Source organism: Mastomys coucha, unplaced genomic scaffold (assembly GCF_008632895.1).
Source record: "Mastomys coucha isolate ucsf_1 unplaced genomic scaffold, UCSF_Mcou_1 pScaffold23, whole genome shotgun sequence".
NCBI lineage: Eukaryota > Metazoa > Chordata > Mammalia > Rodentia > Muridae > Mastomys > Mastomys coucha.
In genome coordinates, this window is record NW_022196906.1 from 69,943,690 (window position 1) to 69,963,370 (window position 19,681).

The following is a 19,681-nucleotide window of genomic DNA, read 5'->3' on the forward strand; positions in this document are numbered from 1 at the left end:
ATATATATATATATATATATATGCGCACCGTGTGCACTCTGGTGTTCATAGAGGCCAGAAAAGGGTTTCAGATCCCTTGGAACTGGAGATGATGAATGGGTGTGAGCCACCAGGTGGGTGCTGGGAACTGAACTGGGTCCTCTGCAAGAGCAGCCAGTGCTATTAACCTCTAAGCACATCTCCAGTCCCTGACATCTCCTTGTCTCCTCCGCGGGTCCTTTGCAAGAACAGCCAGTGCTCTTAACCTCTAAGCACATCTCCAGTCCCTGACATCTCCTTGTCTCCTCTGTGGTACTGCTGGTCACTAGTGTCTTCTGTTGACTCCCATCCATATCAAAGGGATTGGAATGAGTTGCCTAGGGCTCAGGTTCCTTTTTATACTGGGGAATCTGACGTCTAGAGCCTCCTCACTAGGGAAAATTGCAACTTCTTTCCCCTATCTGGACTCTTAAAGGTGGGATCACTTTGCAAATGAAGTGTGAGGGGAGCCAATGGCTCCCCTGTACTTTTGCCAAATAAGAACCCAGATTGAGTTTCTCTGAGAGAAGACGCATCTGTGCTCTCAGGCTCCGCCCAAGCACAGAAAGGCCAGGAACCCTCCCCCTCCCACCCTCCACCAGCAGTCCCAGGAGGAGGGCTCAGCCACAGCTGAGAGCAAGTTTCTTTCTGCTACAGACCTGAAGCCTCGAGGTGTGGTGGTGAACATGATCCCCGGGCTGCCAGCTCACATCCTGTTCATGTGCGTACGCTATGCAGACTCCCTGAACGATGCCAACATGCTCAAATCTCTCATGAACAGCGCTATTAATGGCATCAAGCATGTGGTTAAGGTAGGGGTAGCCTTGGATGTGAGTCCTTGGTATGGTGTCTGATTTGGAAACAGTTCTGGGAAATGACCAGGCACCCAGTCTTTGTCTGCCCTTGGCCTCTGACCTTTGGCGAGCAGTGTGATTTCCCCAAAGAAGCAGAGCCACTAAGGAAAGACAAATGGGCGAGCTTCTGCCAGTGGGCCTTAAAGACTTATGGAGAGAATACAGCCTGGTAGTCACCACCTTGCTCTTCCGCCCCCTCATGTGTGAGGGATAAGTGCTCTACCAGTGCAGCAGTAAGGGAAGTGGGAAACTGAAAAATTATTCATGTATTCCATTGGCAAGTATATTATTCTCCTTCCTAAAACATTATTATTCATGCTGGAGAGATAGTTCAGTGGTTAGAGCTCCGGCCACTCTTATAGAGGACCTAGATTTGATTCCCAGAATCTGGTGGCTCATAACCATCCAGAACTCCAGTTCTAGGGGATCTTTTAGACACACATGCAAGCAAAACACACACACACACACACACACGCACGCATACACATACACAATTTTTAAATTAAAACCTTATCATTACCATTTTTCCTAGTCCAGAAAAGAAGACCCATGTGCTCATTAGGTCAGTGACTTTGTAAAGTTAAGTACAATAGTGGAGACTCCCTTCTGTCTCACTCCAATCCCACATGCAGTTTGTTGAGAAGATGGAGACCCTTCTTGTACATCCCATAATGACTCGTGGCAGGTTGGAGGGCAGCCCTGCTCTACACACAGTTACATTGGGCCCAGGCTCTATTTGGTCTGCTGAATGTCGCTCCCTATCAGTGTTCGTCAGAATGACCAGATAGCTAGACCACCCACAGTTGGCTCTCTATGGGAAGGGAGCCACATACATGTGGGCACACACATCAGCAGTGACCGGCTAAGCTAGTTCTTATACAGGGTTTCAATGTGTAATCCAGACTGGCCTCAGACTTAGAGGTCTACCAGCCCCTGCCTCCCCCTGCCCCACCACCAAGTGCTGGGATTAAAGGTGTGTGCAGCTGTGCCCACCCAACATTGTCTTCTCTTGTCTAAGGAACATTTTGAAGATTTGGAGATGCTGTCCTTCTGGCTTTCCAACACTTGTCATTTTCTCAACTGCCTGAAGCAGTACAGTGGAGAAGAGGTAGGGAGCACGCCTGTCCTACTGATGGCCTCCTGGGGCCACCTCACGATCTGGGTCACAGAGGCACACAGTGGCAACCACGATGCTCTGCCCCCCACTCCACACAGCCTCTATATCAGCTAGCTTGCTGGACTCCTCTTCACCCAGGAGGCCAATCTGCCTCCTGTTATGTGCCTAGATGTTACTACGTGCCGGAGACGCCAAGAAGTTCAGACATTGGCCTTAGTGTAAGGCTCTGATCAATAAGCTTTCAAATCCTTAGGAGATGAGATAGTCTTGTCTCCTCCTGAATGGGACATTCTGTGGATTTCAATATGATGACCCAAAATGTAACCTCTGGTTCATCTTGCTAACCGTTTTCTCTGAAGGACTCTATTCTTCCATGACCCATAAGTAAATGACACCTGTACCCTAATTCTTCAGGCACTGATATCATAAAGGTGTTCTTCTTTAAGCTTCACATGGGGCATTTTCCATTTAATTGGAGCAACAAAGTGGCTTTTAGGGTGTTTTTACTCCACATGAGAAGCCAGAGCAAACATTGAGTAGCTCCTGCTCCAGGGGCAGTGTTGTGATTCCAGGTGTGACTGACTAAGATCATATGATAAATTTGCTATCTTTTGTCATGCTAAATAAACTAGGACTCATTTAAAAGCAAACAGTAAGTTTCAAGCTGCAGAATTACCCATGCTGATTTATACCATCTTTAATATAGGCAGTATTTCCATTTCCTTCCTGCCCACAGCACTCTGATGTCTGTGCTCAAATTACTTTCAGGAATTCATGAAGTATAACAGCCCACAGCAGAATAAGAACTGCTTGAACAATTTTGATCTTACAGAATACAGACAGATTCTCAGTGATGTGGCCATACGGATTTATCATCAGTTCATCATTGTGATGGAAAACAACCTCCAGCCGATAATAGGTGAGAAGAGAATGAATGACCGAGAGATTCTTATAGTAATATTGAAGCTGTTTGTTTTGAGACAGAGCCTCCTAACATCTTGGCTGGCCTTGAACCTGATATGTAACTATAGCCAAAGAAGGCCTTGAACTCATGATTCTTCTGCCTGTATTTCCTAAGAGCAGGGATTTCAAGTATATGCCATCATCCCTGGTTTTGCTTAGTACTGAGAATGAAACCAAGGCTTCATGCATACTAGGGCACACATTCTACCAACTGAGCTACAATCCCAGCCCAAGAGACTTTTTAAAATAGAAACTGCATGTGTGGTATACGTGCTAATGGATAACATAGCTCGGAAAACTAAGAAGACATAATCACCATAAATGTCTACATTTTAATTCTTAGCTTGCTTAAAATGACTTTTATAAATAATAGCACACAGTTGACCTTTATCTTTGTATACGTATACCTTTTTCCTGAAGGAAGGCCTGTGGAGAAGTTACACTAGTTACTTTATGTGCTATTTGGTTTCTTGTGTGACTGCACCAAATATTTTTGAAACCCTCAAATCCCACTCACATTTGTGTATCCTTTACTGCGCTCTCTGACACTTAAATATCTTGGGGTTTGATGATTCCAGACCCCGACCTACTTGGTGTTAGCTAGCTCTCTTTCCCATGGGGAACACTGTTTCAAGCCTCCAGGAGGTGCCCCTGCCCTTCTGCAAGCTGTGCTTCATGTCCCGCCATACTCTGGTACCCCAATATATTCAGTTCCTTTTTTAAGTATTAGTACTTTTTGTTTGTTTGTTTCTATGTCAAAAGAAACATAAGTATGAGTTTATTTTGGCTCACATATTAAGGAAACACAGTCCACCAAGGCAAGAATGCCAACTGGCAGGACCATGAGGCAGCTGGCCATACTGCATCCACAGTGAGGAAGCAGAGAGAGATGCTCACAGGAGCTCAGATAGCTTTTTTCCTCTTATTTGGTGCAAGACCCCCAGTACATGAATGCCGCCGACCTACACTTAAGGTAGGTTTTCCCACCTCCGTCTACCTAATTCTAGAAACTCCCTCACAGACAGGCCCAAAAGTTTGTCTACTGGGTGGTTCTAAATCCCATCAAGCTGGCAACCAAGATTAACCAAACCACTCTCTCACAACTATACCCACTGACTATGAGAAAAGACACGTGAGATTAGGGAATGTCCAGCCCGGCTGACCCCTGTGTAAGGAGCCTTCTAACCTTCCGACAGTGCCAGGCATGCTGGAATATGAGAGTCTGCAGGGCATTTCCGGCCTGAAGCCGACTGGTTTCCGGAAGCGCTCATCCAGCATCGATGACACAGATGCCTACACCATGACGTCCATCCTGCAGCAGCTGAGCTACTTCTACAGCACCATGTGTCAGAACGGCCTGGACCCGGAGATTGTGAGGCAGGCAGTCAAGCAGCTGTTCTACCTTGTCGGGGCGGTGACCCTCAACAGCCTCCTCCTGCGCAAGGACATGTGCTCCTGCAGGAAAGGCATGCAAATCAGGTAAAACCCACATGCCACGCCCCCACCCCCCGCAGAGGCCAGCTGGAGGAAATGCTCCTGATGCAGGACCCTCCCTGCCTTCCCCAGGACACATGCAAGGCTCCACTGAGCTCCCTGAGTGTTGGCTTGTTGGTGGCTGCACACTAACGCTCTCATACTCTACTGCCAATGGGATGCTTCAGGCTACGAGAACCGTATTAGTGTGTTGTAGATTCTGAGTTTCCAAGGTTATCACCTGCTTGGTTACTGGCCCAGTCAGAGAATCCAGCAAAATGGTGAGAGGCTCAAACAGCTAAGTAGTGGTCTAAGACACCAACAACATAGTCACAAGCAGGTAAGGACAGATGTACCGAGGAAGCTGAGAGATGAGTACTGGGTAACAAGTTTAAGAAAGAGGGACATTGCGGGCATGAGATGGATGAAGACAAAGGAGTGCTCCATCCCCAGCTCTGCCTGGAGTAAGCAGCCATCTCTTGTTAGGACCCAGCAGGATTGCCGTAGAGAGATGGGTTTGATCCAAAGCAAGAGGATTCAGAATGCAGAGAAAGCACATGGGGTCCATCTTGAAGACATGGTAACACAGTTATAAGGACCATGGACCCTATCTAAATTGAGGACCCATGGACCTGTGACTAAGAAGCACATACCATAGGAAGAGATTTAGGATACATGCGTGTGTTCAGGCAGTTGGTACCTATGTGTGCTCTGAGAGCTTGGGAAATGACCACGGGTGTATGCTGTCATCTGAGGGAGGAGGCAAGGTCTATTAAGCCTAGAAATCCCTGCAAAGAATCTATCATGCCTTCTTAGCATTAGTGAAAGCTAGAGTTGGATTTCCCATAAACCACCTAGGCAAAATCCCATGGTGCCATATTGTAGGTTTTAAATGCAAGGGGGCACTCAAAGGGACTTTGCAGATCTTTTGCTTTTCATTGAGAAATGGAAAAAAAAAAAACCCTGCCCATTTCACATCTAAGCAGATGGCTGTGAGCCTGGACAAGCCTCAACTGAGACAAAGCAGGGCACTGGTGGAGTGCCTGTCTAGCATATACAAAGCTCTAGGTTCCATCCCCAGCCCCATACCTTGTTCACACCTGGGACACCTGGGATCCAACAGCCCCACACCTTGCTCACACCTGGAATCCTACAGCCCCACACCTTGTTGACACCTGGGATCCTACAGCCCCACACCTTGCTCACACCTGGAATCCTACAGCCCCACACCTTGCTCACACCTGGGATCCTACAGTCCCACACCTTGTTGACACCTGGGATCCTATAGCCCCACACCTTGCTCACACCTGGGATCCTATACTTCCTTGTCACCTTTCTGTTGTTTTTATTCCATTGAGGCCATAGATCATTTCTTTGTCAGCTAAACACTTAGAAATAGGAATCAGAATAATTTTCCCCAGCAACTCTGATAATAGATTACAACATCAAAGCTCTGGGGAACTGGCCCTTTTGTCATTACATAATGTCCTGCTTTCCCTACCTGGAAATTTTCTTTTCTTTGAAGTCTTTTTTAAAAATTATTCTAGCCACTCCAGATTTATTTGATTAATATTTTCATAGCATATTTTATCTATCCATTTACTTTTAACATATTTATGGCATATATAAGGTGAATTTCTTGTAGATAACACACACAAGTATCTTGGTGTTTGTTTTTAACTTTGTTTTTAAATTACTTGTATGGGGGAATATGTACATGTCAGTGCAGTACTCACAGAGGCCAAAAGAGGGCAGCAGAATCCTGAACAGTGATTCTCAACCTGTGGGTTGTGACCCCTGTGGGAATAATATATCAGGTAACCTGCACATCATATATTTGACTCTTAACTATAACAAAGTTACGGTTCTGAAGCAGCAATGAGATAATTTTTTAATATATTTTATTTTTTATGTGCATTGGTGTTTTGCCTTGCATGTATGTTTGTGTGAGTGTGTCAGATCTTGGAGTTACAGACAGCTGTGAGCTTCCATGTGGGTGCTGGGAATTGAGCCCAGGTCCTCTGGAAGTACAGTCAATGCTCTTAACCACTGAGCTATCTTTCCAACCCTGCAATGAGATAATTTTATGATTGGGATCACTATAACATGAAACACTATATAAAGGGTCACAGCATTAGGAAGGTTGAGAACTGTGGCTCTAGAGCTGGAATTCAGGCAATTGTGAGGGGCCTGGTGTGGGTGCTGGGAACCAAACACAGATAGGTTCTCTGTAAAACTACTGAGCCATTTCTCCAGCCCAGGTCATGTTTTGTTTTGTTTATTTTTATCTTTTAAGACTTATTTATTTATTTTATGTATATGAGTACACTGTAGCTGTACAAAATGTGAGCCATCATGTGGTTGCTAGGAATTGAACTCAGGACCTTTGCTCACTCTGACCCTGCTCATTCCCGGCCCAATATTTTTTATTGTTATATGTAAGTACACTGTAGCTGTCTTCAGACATACCAGAAGAGAGCATCAGATCTCATTACAGATGGTTGTGAACCACCATGTGGTTGCTGGGAATTGAACTCAAGACTTTCGGAAGAGTAGTCAGTGCTCTTAACCACTGAGCCATCTCTCCAGCCCCCGTGTTTTATTTTTTAATCCAGTCTGACCATGTGTTCTTCTTAACTGAGACATTTAGACCATTTTAATTTAATGTAATTCATGATATATTTAGGTTTGTCTGCCGTGTCATTTTTTTTTTAAAGATTTATTTATTTATTTTATGTGTATGAGTAGACTGTAGCTATACAGATTGCCATGAGCCATCATGTGGCTGCTGGGAATTAAACTCAGGACTTCTGCCAGCCCCACTCGCTCCAGCCCCTCTCGCTCCAGCCTAATACACTGTAGCTGTCTTCAGACATACCAGAAGAGGGCGTCAGATCTCATTACGAGTGGTTGTGAGCCACCATGTGGTTGCTGGGATATGAACTCAGGACCTCCGGAAGAGCAGTCAGTGCCCTTACCCACTGAGCCATCTCGCCAGCCCCTACCGTGTCATTTTCTCTCTTGTGATTTGTTTTTTATTGTTTTTCAGTTATGTGTGTGTGTGTGTGTCAAGGTAAGTATATGTGAGTACGGTGCAGAGGCAATGATCCCCCTGCAGTTGGAGTTCTAGGCCGTTGTGAGTAGCTGGGAACTGAACTGAGGTCCCCTCTTCGAGAATGGAAAGTTCTCTCAACCCTGAGCCATCTCTCCAGCATCCGCTATATTATTTTCTATGGGATCCTCCTAGGTTTTGTTTCTCTGGTTTCCTTTTTCTGCTTCTGTGTGTGTGTGTGTGTGTGACTAGAATATTTTGTTATCTTTCTAACATTTATTTAGTTTTTATTATGTTATTTATTTATTTATTTATTATGTTGCTTTTTAGTGGTTACCCTGAGGAATCAAAGCGCACATACTTAACGTGTTTACAACCCATTTAGAATCAACATCACCATGTCACCATTTTCCCACTTCATAGCACTTTTGGCACTATCCTATTATGTCACTGCTGCTTTACAGATAATGGCAGTAATCCGAAAATCTATCTCCTGGTCCATCCCCTCCTATTTTAAGTAAGAGACTGCCGGACTTTGCTTGAAAGCATGCGGTGAGCTCGGCCAGCCTCTAGGACACACTGAGGGATTTGACACTGTCCTGAAGTGTCCCTCTGGCTTTCCCCAGGTGCAACATCAGCTTCTTGGAAGAATGGCTAAAAGATAAGAATTTGCAGAACAGCTTAGCCAAGGAGACACTGGAGCCCCTCTCCCAGGCAGCCTGGTTGCTTCAGGTTAAGAAGACCACAGACAGCGATGCGAAGGAGATCTCCCAGTGTTGCACTTCCCTGTCTGCTGTGCAGGTGAGCAGGCTGGCCTAGCTCCTCTCTGGACCTTGAAGGGCAGATCCTGAGGCATTTCCCAGCTTAGCCTGCTGTGAGATGCAACTGACCCTCCGTGACTTCTCTTTTTCCTGACAACTATTTGGTATATACTGATTGCAGGCTTCAAGGCTGTACATGTGCACTAAACTGAACACGGGCTGGGAGGCCGGAAGGGGAGAGTCCCGCACTGGCATCTGACCGTGTGGTTGGTTAGTCAGTGCTGCACTCTGCACTCTATGCTGTTTTCTGTTCTCTTGGGATCATACAACGCATGGCTCCAGAGACAAATTATAGTATAAAAGGTCCATGCGTCATTCTTAGAGGCTCCTAAATGTCCAGGACCATTTGCTCTTTTTCTTGGTCTGATCCCACGCTCTGTAATGTTCACAGATCATCAAGATCCTTAATTCATACACACCTATAGACGACTTCGAGAAAAGAGTCAATCCCTCCTTCGTTCGCAAAGTACAGGTGAGATCTTTAGGTGAACATATTAATCTGCTCTCTGAAACACTCCGTAAGACACTGATGTTCCATTAAAATGTTGCAGTCCAAGGTTAAAGCATGGTTGTCAAGCATGTGAAACACCAGCTCAAAGAGGGCGGGTGGGTTTTTTATTGTTCCAGTCCTGATAAGAAGGAATAGAAACATATAAACCAAGATCTGACCTTCAGCTCTTTTTGAGAGAGAGAGAGAGCGAGAGAGAGAGCATGTGTAGTGTGTGTAGTGTGTGTAATGTATCTATGTGACTACCACAATGTGTGAATAGAAATCAGAGGACAACTTGCAAGAGACAGTTATCTCCATCCATCTCATGGGTCCCTGGGATTGAACTCAGGTCGTCAGGCTTGGCAGCAAGTACCTTTCCCCCACTGAGCCATGTCACCCAGCAGCTCATCTTGAGGAGTACAGCTAATGGGCAGAGCCCAGTGGAAGCAGATCTGCAGATCCATTTTTCCATGACCATCCCCAAAGCTTCTCTTCCAGTAAACTAGGGGGACCTTGGGGATCCTGGAGACCCTCCCAAGAGGCTGCAAAAACCTTTGCTTTTTGCAAAAGCTGTGCCTGTATGAAGTAGGGCTCCCTCATACTTAATCCAGAGCAATTTATCTCAGGCATCCCACAAAGACTTCCACCTGGTCAGACATTAAGAGAGTCACAGAACAGAACACTGTCCTGCTTCCTCACTGTGTTGTCTTTTTGTTTCTGTTTTTGCTTAATTTTGAAAATTTAGCTACTTTTAACAAAAAAAGTTATGTTCAGTTTAACTAATGTATTAATATTTAAATACTGTTTTAGTTACTAATATGGCAAAGTCTCACTAGTTAGATCCACATATATAAAAGTTCTTTGGAGTCCTCATAATTATTAAGAGTGTAGTATAAAGCTGGAAAGATGGCTCAGTATTAAAGAGCACTTGCGGCTATCACAAAGGACACAAGTTCAATTCCCAGCACCTAAGTCATGAGTCTCACAATTGCCTACAACTCCAGCTCCAGAGAATCTGAGGCCCCCTTTTGACCTCTGTGTGTACTGCACACAGATGACATTTTTTCATTTAAAAAAAATTTATTTATTTATTTATTTGTTTGTTTGTTTGTTTGTTTAAGACAGAGTTTCTCTGTGTACTGTTCCTTGCTATACTGGAACTGTAGACCAGGCTGACCTTGAACTTAGAGATCTGCCTCTGCCTCTGCCTCTGCCTCTGCCTTCTGCCCTCTGCCTTATACATAAGAATAAAAAGTGCCAGCAAGGATGGCTCAGCCGGTAAAGGCGCTTGCTGCCAAGCCTAAAGACCTCAGTTTGACCCCCCAGAACCATATGGTAGAGAACCAACTCCCACAAGTTGTCCTCTGATTTCCACATGTACACACACACACACACACACACACACACACACACACACACGAATAAATCTAACTTTTAAAAGGGCACAAATACAAATTTACAATCAGCCTGTCCTATGGGATGGGCTTTTGGGCTGAAACATCAGGTGACTATTCCTAGGAGCTAGCTGCTCCCAAAGCCCTGGTAGGCTTATCCCCACCCTGCCCCTCCCCCAACCCCACCCCTGCTGTGTCCTAAACCACCTGGGTGTCACATCTTGTTATTGCTGGGGTTCTCTGATGGAGACAGAGCAGTTGGGCTTTCCTGATTCTTGACCTTGGAGTAGTGGTAAACCAGAATGCACCTGTTCCCTGATCCCTCCCGTTGGTTCTGACTTCAGGCTCTTCTGAATAACCGGGGCGACTCATCACAGCTGATGCTGGACACCAAGTATCTTTTTCAAGTCACATTTCCTTTCACCGCCTCACCACACGCCCTGGAGATGACCCAGATCCCCAGCAGCTTCAAGCTTGGCTTTCTCAGGAGACTGTAGCTGGGAGAGAAGATGGACATGAGTTCCCTGGAGTCCTGAGTGCAGGTGCCACAGAGGGATTCGGTTATTCACCAGAGCTGGGATTGTGATGAATTGCAGTTTAAGGAGGAAAAGCCACGCGCCTCACCTATCTCCCGTGATGCTATGCAACTGAATGGACTGGGAAAGGCTCCTGCTTCTGACCTCAAGTGGCTATTGCTGCAGTTCCTGAAGGCTCAGTTTTGTTCCTGGTGCCTTTGTTTACTCTGTTTTGTGGCAGGGACCTCCCTTTACCCACATATACAGGAGTAAAATCTGGAGGCACCGTGGCTCCCCAGATTTCTAGGGTTCCCGTGAAGTCCAGAGACATTTATGAAGCCATAGTTGAGTTCCATGCCTACACCTTCTAGGAAAGACTCCCACGTGGCCACTGGAACAAAGTCTTTTTGCCCCTTCCCCTGCTGGCATGAAGGACTCATTAGCTCTTCCTTCTAAAGACACCTGGATTAGAAAGCTATTCGCTTTAGGTGCTCTAAGAGAGTATTCAGTCTGAGAGCAGGGCATGGGAACCTATACCTGTAATCCCAGCACTCAGGAGGATGAGACCAGAGAATTATTTCAAGTTCAATGTCAGCCTTGACTACAGTGTGAGAACCCATCTCAGAAAAAAAAAATTTATGTATATATCTATTTTATGCCATTTATCATTTTTTCTAAAATTTTTAAAAATTGTTATCAGTCAACATAGTTACTATAATCTCTCATTTAATTTTTAGATACAATTATTTCTTTTAAAACTAAATTTATCTCTGGGGTCAGAGCTCAGTGGTAGAGCAGTTGACCCTGGGTTTGGCCCCAGCACCACACACGTACACACGTGCACACACACATGCACACGTGTGCACACACATGCAAATTAAGTGATTTCTTTTCCTCTTTCTAATCATTGTTCTAATATGCTTTTTAATGTTTTTCATGAAAAAAACAAAAAACAAAACAAAACAAAACGGAGTTGATCTGGGGAAATTCTTCCTTTTGAGAAATCTAATTTTCCCCGGTTTTGTGAGAACTAGTTATTCCTTTCTTCGAACTGTTTTCCTTCCCTTCAGAGTACTGAGTCCTCTGATGAGCACTCCTGAACTGAGACCCAACACTCTGCACCCCTAGCAACCTGGCCACCACACTCTAGTCTGACGATCACAGGCAGTAGCTGTATGGTCTTCTCTGGGGCGCCCAAATGATGAAAATAGAACTTTATAACACTTTAATAAAATAAATTATTGAGCAGATTGGATGCATCTTTTTTTTTTCCCCACCATTGTAGATTACCTATCTTCTCACTGCACAGCTCTGCATCCCTCCTTGAGGGTCAGACAGAAAGATGTTAGAATCCTACAAGTCAGGCTGGTGAGATGACTCAGCGGGTAAGAGTGCTGACTTCTTCCAAAGGTCCTGAGTTCGGATCCCAGCTACCACATGGTGGCTCACAACCACCCGTAACGAGAGCTGACGCCCTCCTCTAGTGCATCTGAAGATAGCAGGAGGGAGCAAGCAGGGCTGGCAGAGTCCTGAGTTCATTTCCCAGCAGCCACACACATGATAGCTCACGGCCATCTGTACAGCTACAGTGTACTCATACACATAAAATAAAATAAATTTAAAAAAATAATAATCCCACAAGTCACACTACAACACCTGAGGTATGGAAACCTTGAGGGGATAAAGTCAGGAAAGCTGACTGTGTCTGGGGCTCCCTGGAGGGAGGGAGAGGAGGGGGCTGCAGGATGGGGTTGGTGGTTTCAGCTCAGTGCCCACTCTAACCCTCCTTCACCCCATGAGGAGTCACTATGCTAGTGTCCTGGCTCTTCGGCTTCAGATTGATACCCACTTTATAGCACTTTCCTGGGTTGTACAGCAGTAACCTCAGCCATGCCTTCGGCTGCCCTGTAAGTTCCTAGAGGGCTGGACCCCATCTTATTCTACATTTCATCTGTATGCTACGTGGTGAGAGACAATTGGCAAGATCCCATGGAGATGACAAGGGTTCAAGTGTAGAAGACCTTGTTTGGAGACAGGAGACTTGACAATACCTACAAATTGATACACAGAGGAGAAAAGGGGCAGGCACTTACCCATGGCCTAGACCACTCATGCAAAGATGGAAAGGAAGATCAGCACTGAGAGATGCTCTTACCACGCAACACAAGGATGTCAGGCTTGTTCCATGGAGTAGAGGCAGATTTATCAGGCCAAATCAGATTCTGTCTCCTGCAGGGAGCAAAGAAATGGGCCGAGGAAGGAGTCTATGGGAGTTAAGAGGGGAGTCCAAACCATGTAGAGAGGCAGAGTGTTCTAGAAGCATGTGTGCTTGCAGGTAGTGAGTGGCCCATAGTGAGCATGCGTGTGCAGATGGGGAGGAGCAGGCCCTGAGCTGCAAGTCCAGATAAAGGGATTAGGTGACCAATGGCTCAAATCTTCACACCACCGCAGTAACCTCCCTTGTTTCTGCCCAGCCATCCCAGGCGTCCATTGCTCTGAAAGGTATGTACTCTTTAATCTCAGGGAACTTGGGCTCTCAATTTTACAGCAATATCTAGATTCCTCCAGACCAGGATCATGGAGATTTCTCTGTGGTGGGTGCACAGTGTGGGGTGGTGTTTTTGTTCTGGTTATCCTGTCTGTGTAAATTCTAATTTCTCTACAACCTTCATGACTTTACCTCAAAATTATAAAGAGATTTTTAAAAAAAAAAACAGGTTAGTGTTGGCATCAGTAAACAAATTAAACATCTTTAAAATAGCTTAATTGGTTTTCAAAATTGGCCCAGCTGCAACCAAACCCCACGTCAGTACAGCTGACGGACCAGATGGGCTACCACAGTGGGTCTGTGGGATCTACCTGCTCCTGCCTGAGCCCCAGTTTGTTGTATTCTGCTGCTTGAATCCAGTCCACTCCTGGTGAACATGCAAAATGTCTGCCCTGGGACTATTTGTGAACAATGCTGATATGATGGTCTTAGAGTTTTTCTTTTTTCTTTCTTTCTTTCTTTTTTTTTTTTTTTTTTTTTTTTTTTTTTTTTTTTTTTTTTTTTTTTTTTTTTTTTTAGGAAATAAAGATGTACTTCTATTGAACACATAATCAGGATTAGCACTGCTGGTTTCCTCTCTCTCTCCCTCTCTCTCTCTCTCTCTCTCTTGCTCGCTCGCTCTGTGTGTGTCTCTGTCTCTGTCTGTCTCTGTCTGTCTCTGTCTGTCTGTCTCTCCTCTCTCTCTCTCTCTCTCTCTCTCTCTCTCACACACACACACACACACACACAGAGCAATTCTTTATATATGTTTGTTTGTCATTAAGAGGTCCTGCCGGCCAATCCTCTATAGTAGTTGAACCACTTTATACCCACACCGGCAATGAAAGTTCCTACATCCTTGCCCATGCTTTGTATATCAGAAGTTTTTGTTTTAGATTTATTTTTAATTATGTGCATGTTGGGATGTGGGGTAGATACAGTAGTGTAGTTGCCTGGAGACCAGAAGAGGATGTTGGGTCCCCTGGAGCAGGAGCTACAGCAGTTGTCTATCTCACAATATGGACTCAAGTCCTCTGGAAAAACAAGTGCTCTTAACTACTGAGTCATCTCTCCAGCCCCTGTATATCAATTTTTTAAAAAAATTTTAGGTATTCTAGCCTAGTCAGCAAGATGGCTCAGAAAGCCAAGACACCAAACCCAAGAACCAGAATTTGATATTCAGAACCCATATGGTGAAAGGAGAAAATTGACTACCAAAAGTTCTTTGACTTCTACGTGTACTAAATATAATAAGTTTTAGGAATTCTCCAGTATAGCTAATAGTGTCACATTGTGGTTTTAATCTCTGATTCTGACAAATGATTCTGTGTTACATCTTTCTGCACGAGACTTGCCTGACTAACCTCATTTGAAGGATAACTACACAAATATTTTGCACATCAAAAAAATTATTAAGCTATAAGGCCCACAATATGAAATTCAGCATTTAAAATGTTTGGGCGTTTTTTTTTTTCATGTATGCACAAGGATGTGCATGCTGTCTTCACTGTCATTTAACTCAGAGTACCCCAACCCTGTCCCCCATTCCCATAGGCATGGAGCTATCTGGCTCTCCCTTCTCTGCCCTCTCATTACCCACAGATGATCTCTCACTAGTCTTGTGTGCCCTGGACACTCCTGTTAACGGTACCATGTGAACATTTGGTCCTGAGACACAAAGGTGTTTCTGGTGTTCATCATCCTGCAGTGAGAATCAGGGCCAAGGCTTCGTCACTGCTAACTAGTAAGCCTGCTTCATGAACGCTTTATGTTTTCTTTGCCTGCTCGTCCCTAGACGGCCATTTGAATTGTTTCCCTTGTTTACCTAAAAATAATGCTACTTCAAACACTCATAAACGTTTTTAATGCCAGGAGCATTTTATTTTTGTTCTGCATTTTATGCCAGTGCTAGGGACTGAGCCCAGGGACTTGGGCCTAGTAGGCCAGCATTCTACCAACGGAGCTACATCCCCAGTCTCACCTCACAATTTTTTCTGGCATTTATCTTTTACTCTGTGTGTGTGTGTGTGGACACGAGCATGCCACACACACTGAGGACAGAGGACAGCTCTTGGGAGTCTGTTCCCTCCTTCCACCGTGTGGGTTCTGGGGATCAAACTCAGGGTGCCATCCTTGGCAGCAAGCACCTCCACTTACCCACTAAGCCATCTCCGCAGCCTTTCCACATCCCAGTCGTTCAAACTAGTCATGCCTATGAAGACACTACATGAGGTCATGAACCTGCAGTTACAGGGCACAGACTTGGTTATTTTCATGTCCTTCAGTTTCCAGTTATTTATAGTGAACATTATAAACACCTTCTATGACTTGGAATTTAGACTAAGGAAAACAGTATTGTCTCTATTCAGACTTCAAATGTCAGCAATTTTTCAAGGTCTTTTTTTCTTCATTTCCTGTAAAAGCCACCCCCCACCCCCGCCACACACACACATATTCCTTCATGGCCTTCGTTGCTGGAGATGCTCTCAACCTTCATTACAGTTCTCGAGAGTCTCTTCCTCTTAACATAATCTCTTCCTCTGGTTCATCTCCCCGCAGTTCTCTCCCTGACCTACTTTTGGGAGAACAAATCCTAGCATGATGCACTTTAGGGATGTTGCTCCCTAATGCTATTACCTGATGTCTCGGCTTGACCTTGGGACTAGCAGCAGCCACAGCAGGGCTGGGGAGTAGGAGACGTTCACCAAGCCCCAAGCTCTGCTGGACATATTCTTCCATGTCCTCTGTGTGTGTGTGTGTGTGTGTGTGTGTGTCTGTTCATGGGTGTATATATGTGTTCATGAGTATGTGCTTGTGTGTTCATAGGAACATGTGTGTGTGAGTCCCCGTGTGTGTGTTCATGGGACCATTTGTGTTCATGAGTATGTGAGGGTGTGTTCATGGGTGCATGTATGTGTTCATAGGTGAATGGGTATGTGTTTTCATGTGTGTGTGTGTTCATGGGTACATGTGTGTATATTAATGGGTACATGTGTTGTATGTTCATGGGTGCATGTGTGTTTGTTCATAGGTACATATGTGTGCATTCATAGGTATGGGTATGTTTATGGATACATATGTGTGTTCATGAATTCATGTGTATATGCATATATGTGGACATCCTCATGCACCCTTCCTTAGATACCACCTACCTGTTTTGAAATAGGATCTCTCTCTCTCTCTCTGGTCTTCACCTACACTGCCTAGCCAATGAGCCCCTGAGATCTGCCTGTCTCTGCCTCCCCAGCTCTGAGGTAACACTTGTTACCTCAGAGTATTGCGCCATCCTGGATTTTTTGCTTGGATTCTGAGATTAAAATGAGGCATGCTTACACAGAAAGCACTTTGCTGACAGAGCCAGCATCCCATCCTCTTTTTGTGCTGTAACCCACTCTTTGTGACAAGCCTAGCAGTAGACAGTGATATTTCCATGAGGCGTGCTTCAATCCACACTCAGCCTCTCTCTGACTGAAACCACTGTTTAATTCCTCTGTTCTCTCAGCTTTCACATGAATGTCTATCTCCCTGTCAAGAGGTCATGGGAAGTTCCAGCCACGCTCTCTCTGTCAATCAGGATATGGTCCCTTGTGTCCCTAAGGGTCTTCTTCTACTCCCTGTCACCTCATCTTCTGGATAATGTGCAAGCCAACCCTTTGCCCAACTGCACAGCTTCTAGTTCCTTCTCTGGCTCTGTGGTGCTGTCTGCACAACACTTTCCTCTACGCCCCCTCCCCAAGGATCCCCAAGGTCGCCTCCACACAAACAAACCTCTCTCAAATTCTCCTTTGCTGACATTCTCAGTTCAGCACTCCATAATACGCTCAGGGGTAGTTTCCTTGAATCTTAAAGTGGGGCTCTCTGGAGCAGCTATGAATGAGCTGGCTGCTCCCTGTTAAGCTCCCAGTCCTCCAGCTCCAGGCTACCACGTCCTATCCTGAGAGAAACCTAAGCCATATCCCAGTCATCATCCCTTCAAGCCCCACGTCCTTCTCTCGCCTCTGCTCAGTCCAAGGCCATCCATGGCGGGTCTTAGCCAGCCTTCATGTCTATCGGACCATAAGCCCTTCTGGCTGTTTCCTCTTCCTTCCCAAGGCTGCTGCTGCTCCAGCCATTACTGCCATTCATGGGAGCAGCATGATTTTGAATGGTTCACTATATTACCAACCATCAAGTTCCCTTAGTGCATAGTCTCTTATAAGTCCCATGACAACCCTCCAGGGGTTTAAAGATATTTTTTTTTTGATAGATTAGCAAACAAAGCCTCAGGGGAGTCATGCCTACTGACCTCACCAAGGGAACAAGACCTGGGTGACCAGGAGCCGGGTCTACAGCCCCCAATGAAGCTGTTTCCCAACACTGCCATCCTCCCAGGCCTAAGCCATTCTGCTCTTGCAGCTACAGGCTGTGCCCTGGGTGTTCGGCTGCCATGGGTAACAGATACAAATGTGTACTTCGTAGGAAGCCAGTGCCACACAAATGGTGTTTCCCCTCTGGTAGGACTCAGGCCCATTTTCTAATTCTTGTCTTTAATTCAAAGTTTTACACCAAAGGGAGGAACATTTGTTAAAGTTTTAAAATGGCTCTCCAGGCTGGAGGTACCTGGGTAGATAGAGTGCTTGCCTAGTACACTCAAAGCCCTGCACATTACATTCTTAGCACTGCATAAGCCAGGCGTGGTGGTCCATGCCTTTAACCTCAGCACTCTGGAGTTGGAGGAAGGAGGGTCAAGATGTTCAAAGATACCTTTTGATACTTAACAAATTTGAGGTCTGGGCTGAGCTACCTGAAATCTGGACCAAAAATATGAAAGGGCTGGCAAGATTGTTCAGTGGGCATAGGCCTCTGCCATCAAGGCCTCTGGGGACCTGAAATCTATTCCCTGGCTCTCTCCCAAGTTATCCTCTGACCACCATCCCTTATGCTGTGTGGCACAGGAGAGTATGCACATACACATCAATAAAAATATATACAGATGAAAAATAAAAGATAGATAATATTAAGAAATTAACTGTATTATGCATTACAGTGCATTTTATGGTACTCCAAGGACCAGTTGTAAGCAGGATTTGTAAGGATGTAGGCAGAGCTGCCCAGCCAGTGAACCATCTGTACTTCAGAGAGCCGGCTGTCCGATGCATTGTTGATGCATGTTGAGCTGCATGCCCAGAAAGTCAGAGGTCAGCACTCACTGTGAGCTCTGCCCACATGTGGAGACAGGAGGAGAAAGTGGCTCAGGTCTCCAGAAGCACTCGCTGTCTTTCTCCACGCCCTGTTCACTCTTTTCTGTCCTTCAGCCTCATCCCAGCCAAGATGTGCGATCAAACCTTCCTGGTTAACGTGTTTGGCTCGTGTGACAAATGCTTCAAACAAAGAGCCCTAAGGCCCGTTTTCAAGAAGTCGCAACAGCTCAACTACTGCTCCACGTGTGCAGAGATTGTGAGTTCATTTCCATTTCGTTTTGTTCTTTTAAGTTCCTTACCTTAAAGCGATGACTAAGGCACGCCTGTGGCAGACAAGTTACGTAGAGTAGGTTTGGAGAATGAGTTCACAGGCTCCAGGAAGACTCTGATGTCTGCCTGGGATCCTGGCCTGCAATGCTATCCTAGGCAGTAGGGGCACCAGTTGTCACCAATTTCCAGAGGCCTATTTTCCCACTGGTGAGATAGAAATGCTAACAGCTTTGTACTTTGGGGCCCTGTGAGGGTCGGGCAAAGTCATGACAAGGTGTCCAAAACACCCCTAAGAAGCCATTTTTCCTGGGGCTAATGATTTTTGCTTCTGTCTCCTCCCAGTCTACCTAATGAGCCACCAAGCTAGAAAAAGTTCTGGTAGACAGTCCCAGGAGACCTGTTCAAACTCCCTGTGTCTTAGCTGTTTAGACAGGCTGGCTGATCTTGCCCAGCCTAAGCAGAGAACAAAACTAAACTCCAGAGCTCCTGAGCCCACCCACTGGGCAGGGCAGGAACAGAACAGAAATCCTGACTTCTTTTTTCAAAAGTACGTTAAGTCTTGTCCTCACCAAAGCTGTCTATCTCAGGCTTCAAAAAGGTGTATTCAGCTCTGGGAATCAGTCCCTGTCTTAGAAGATTCACCAGGCTGCATTCAAAGCTGTGGCTCACTAGAGCCCCCATCTGGTAACATGTGGTAGTGTACCCTTTCCTGATACCTCAACTGGAGTGAGCGCCGCACACATGTACACAGACATAGATGCAGACAAAACACCCACATACAGAAAATAAAAATAAATAAACCAATCTTTAAATTTTAATTAAAAATATGTGGTTATTATATATATGAGGTTTGCCTGCATATATGTCTGTGAACCATGAGCATGCCTTGTGTCAACAGAGCCAGAATAGGGCATTGGAATCCCTGGAACTTGCATTACAAAGAATTGTGAGCCATCACATGGGTGTGAGGAATAAAAACTGAGTCCTATGGGAGAAGATCAAGTGTT

At 45.4% G+C, this 19,681-nt stretch overlaps 1 protein-coding gene across 1 annotated transcript in view; it reads left to right on the forward strand.

The window, feature by feature from the left end:
- Myo5c (myosin VC) overlaps nucleotides 1-11,947 on the forward strand; it is an 82,718-nt gene extending 70,771 nt beyond the window's left edge. Inside the window, exons 35-41 of the mRNA XM_031345248.1 lie at nucleotides 676-830; nucleotides 1,891-1,980; nucleotides 2,758-2,908; nucleotides 4,149-4,431; nucleotides 8,104-8,278; nucleotides 8,690-8,770; nucleotides 10,527-11,947. Of these exons, the coding sequence (XP_031201108.1) occupies nucleotides 676-830; nucleotides 1,891-1,980; nucleotides 2,758-2,908; nucleotides 4,149-4,431; nucleotides 8,104-8,278; nucleotides 8,690-8,770; nucleotides 10,527-10,679 (1,088 nt within the window). The 3' untranslated portion in view covers nucleotides 10,680-11,947. The remainder of the gene's footprint in view (nucleotides 1-675; nucleotides 831-1,890; nucleotides 1,981-2,757; nucleotides 2,909-4,148; nucleotides 4,432-8,103; nucleotides 8,279-8,689; nucleotides 8,771-10,526) is intronic.
- Nucleotides 11,948-19,681: the final 7,734 nt, after the last annotated feature.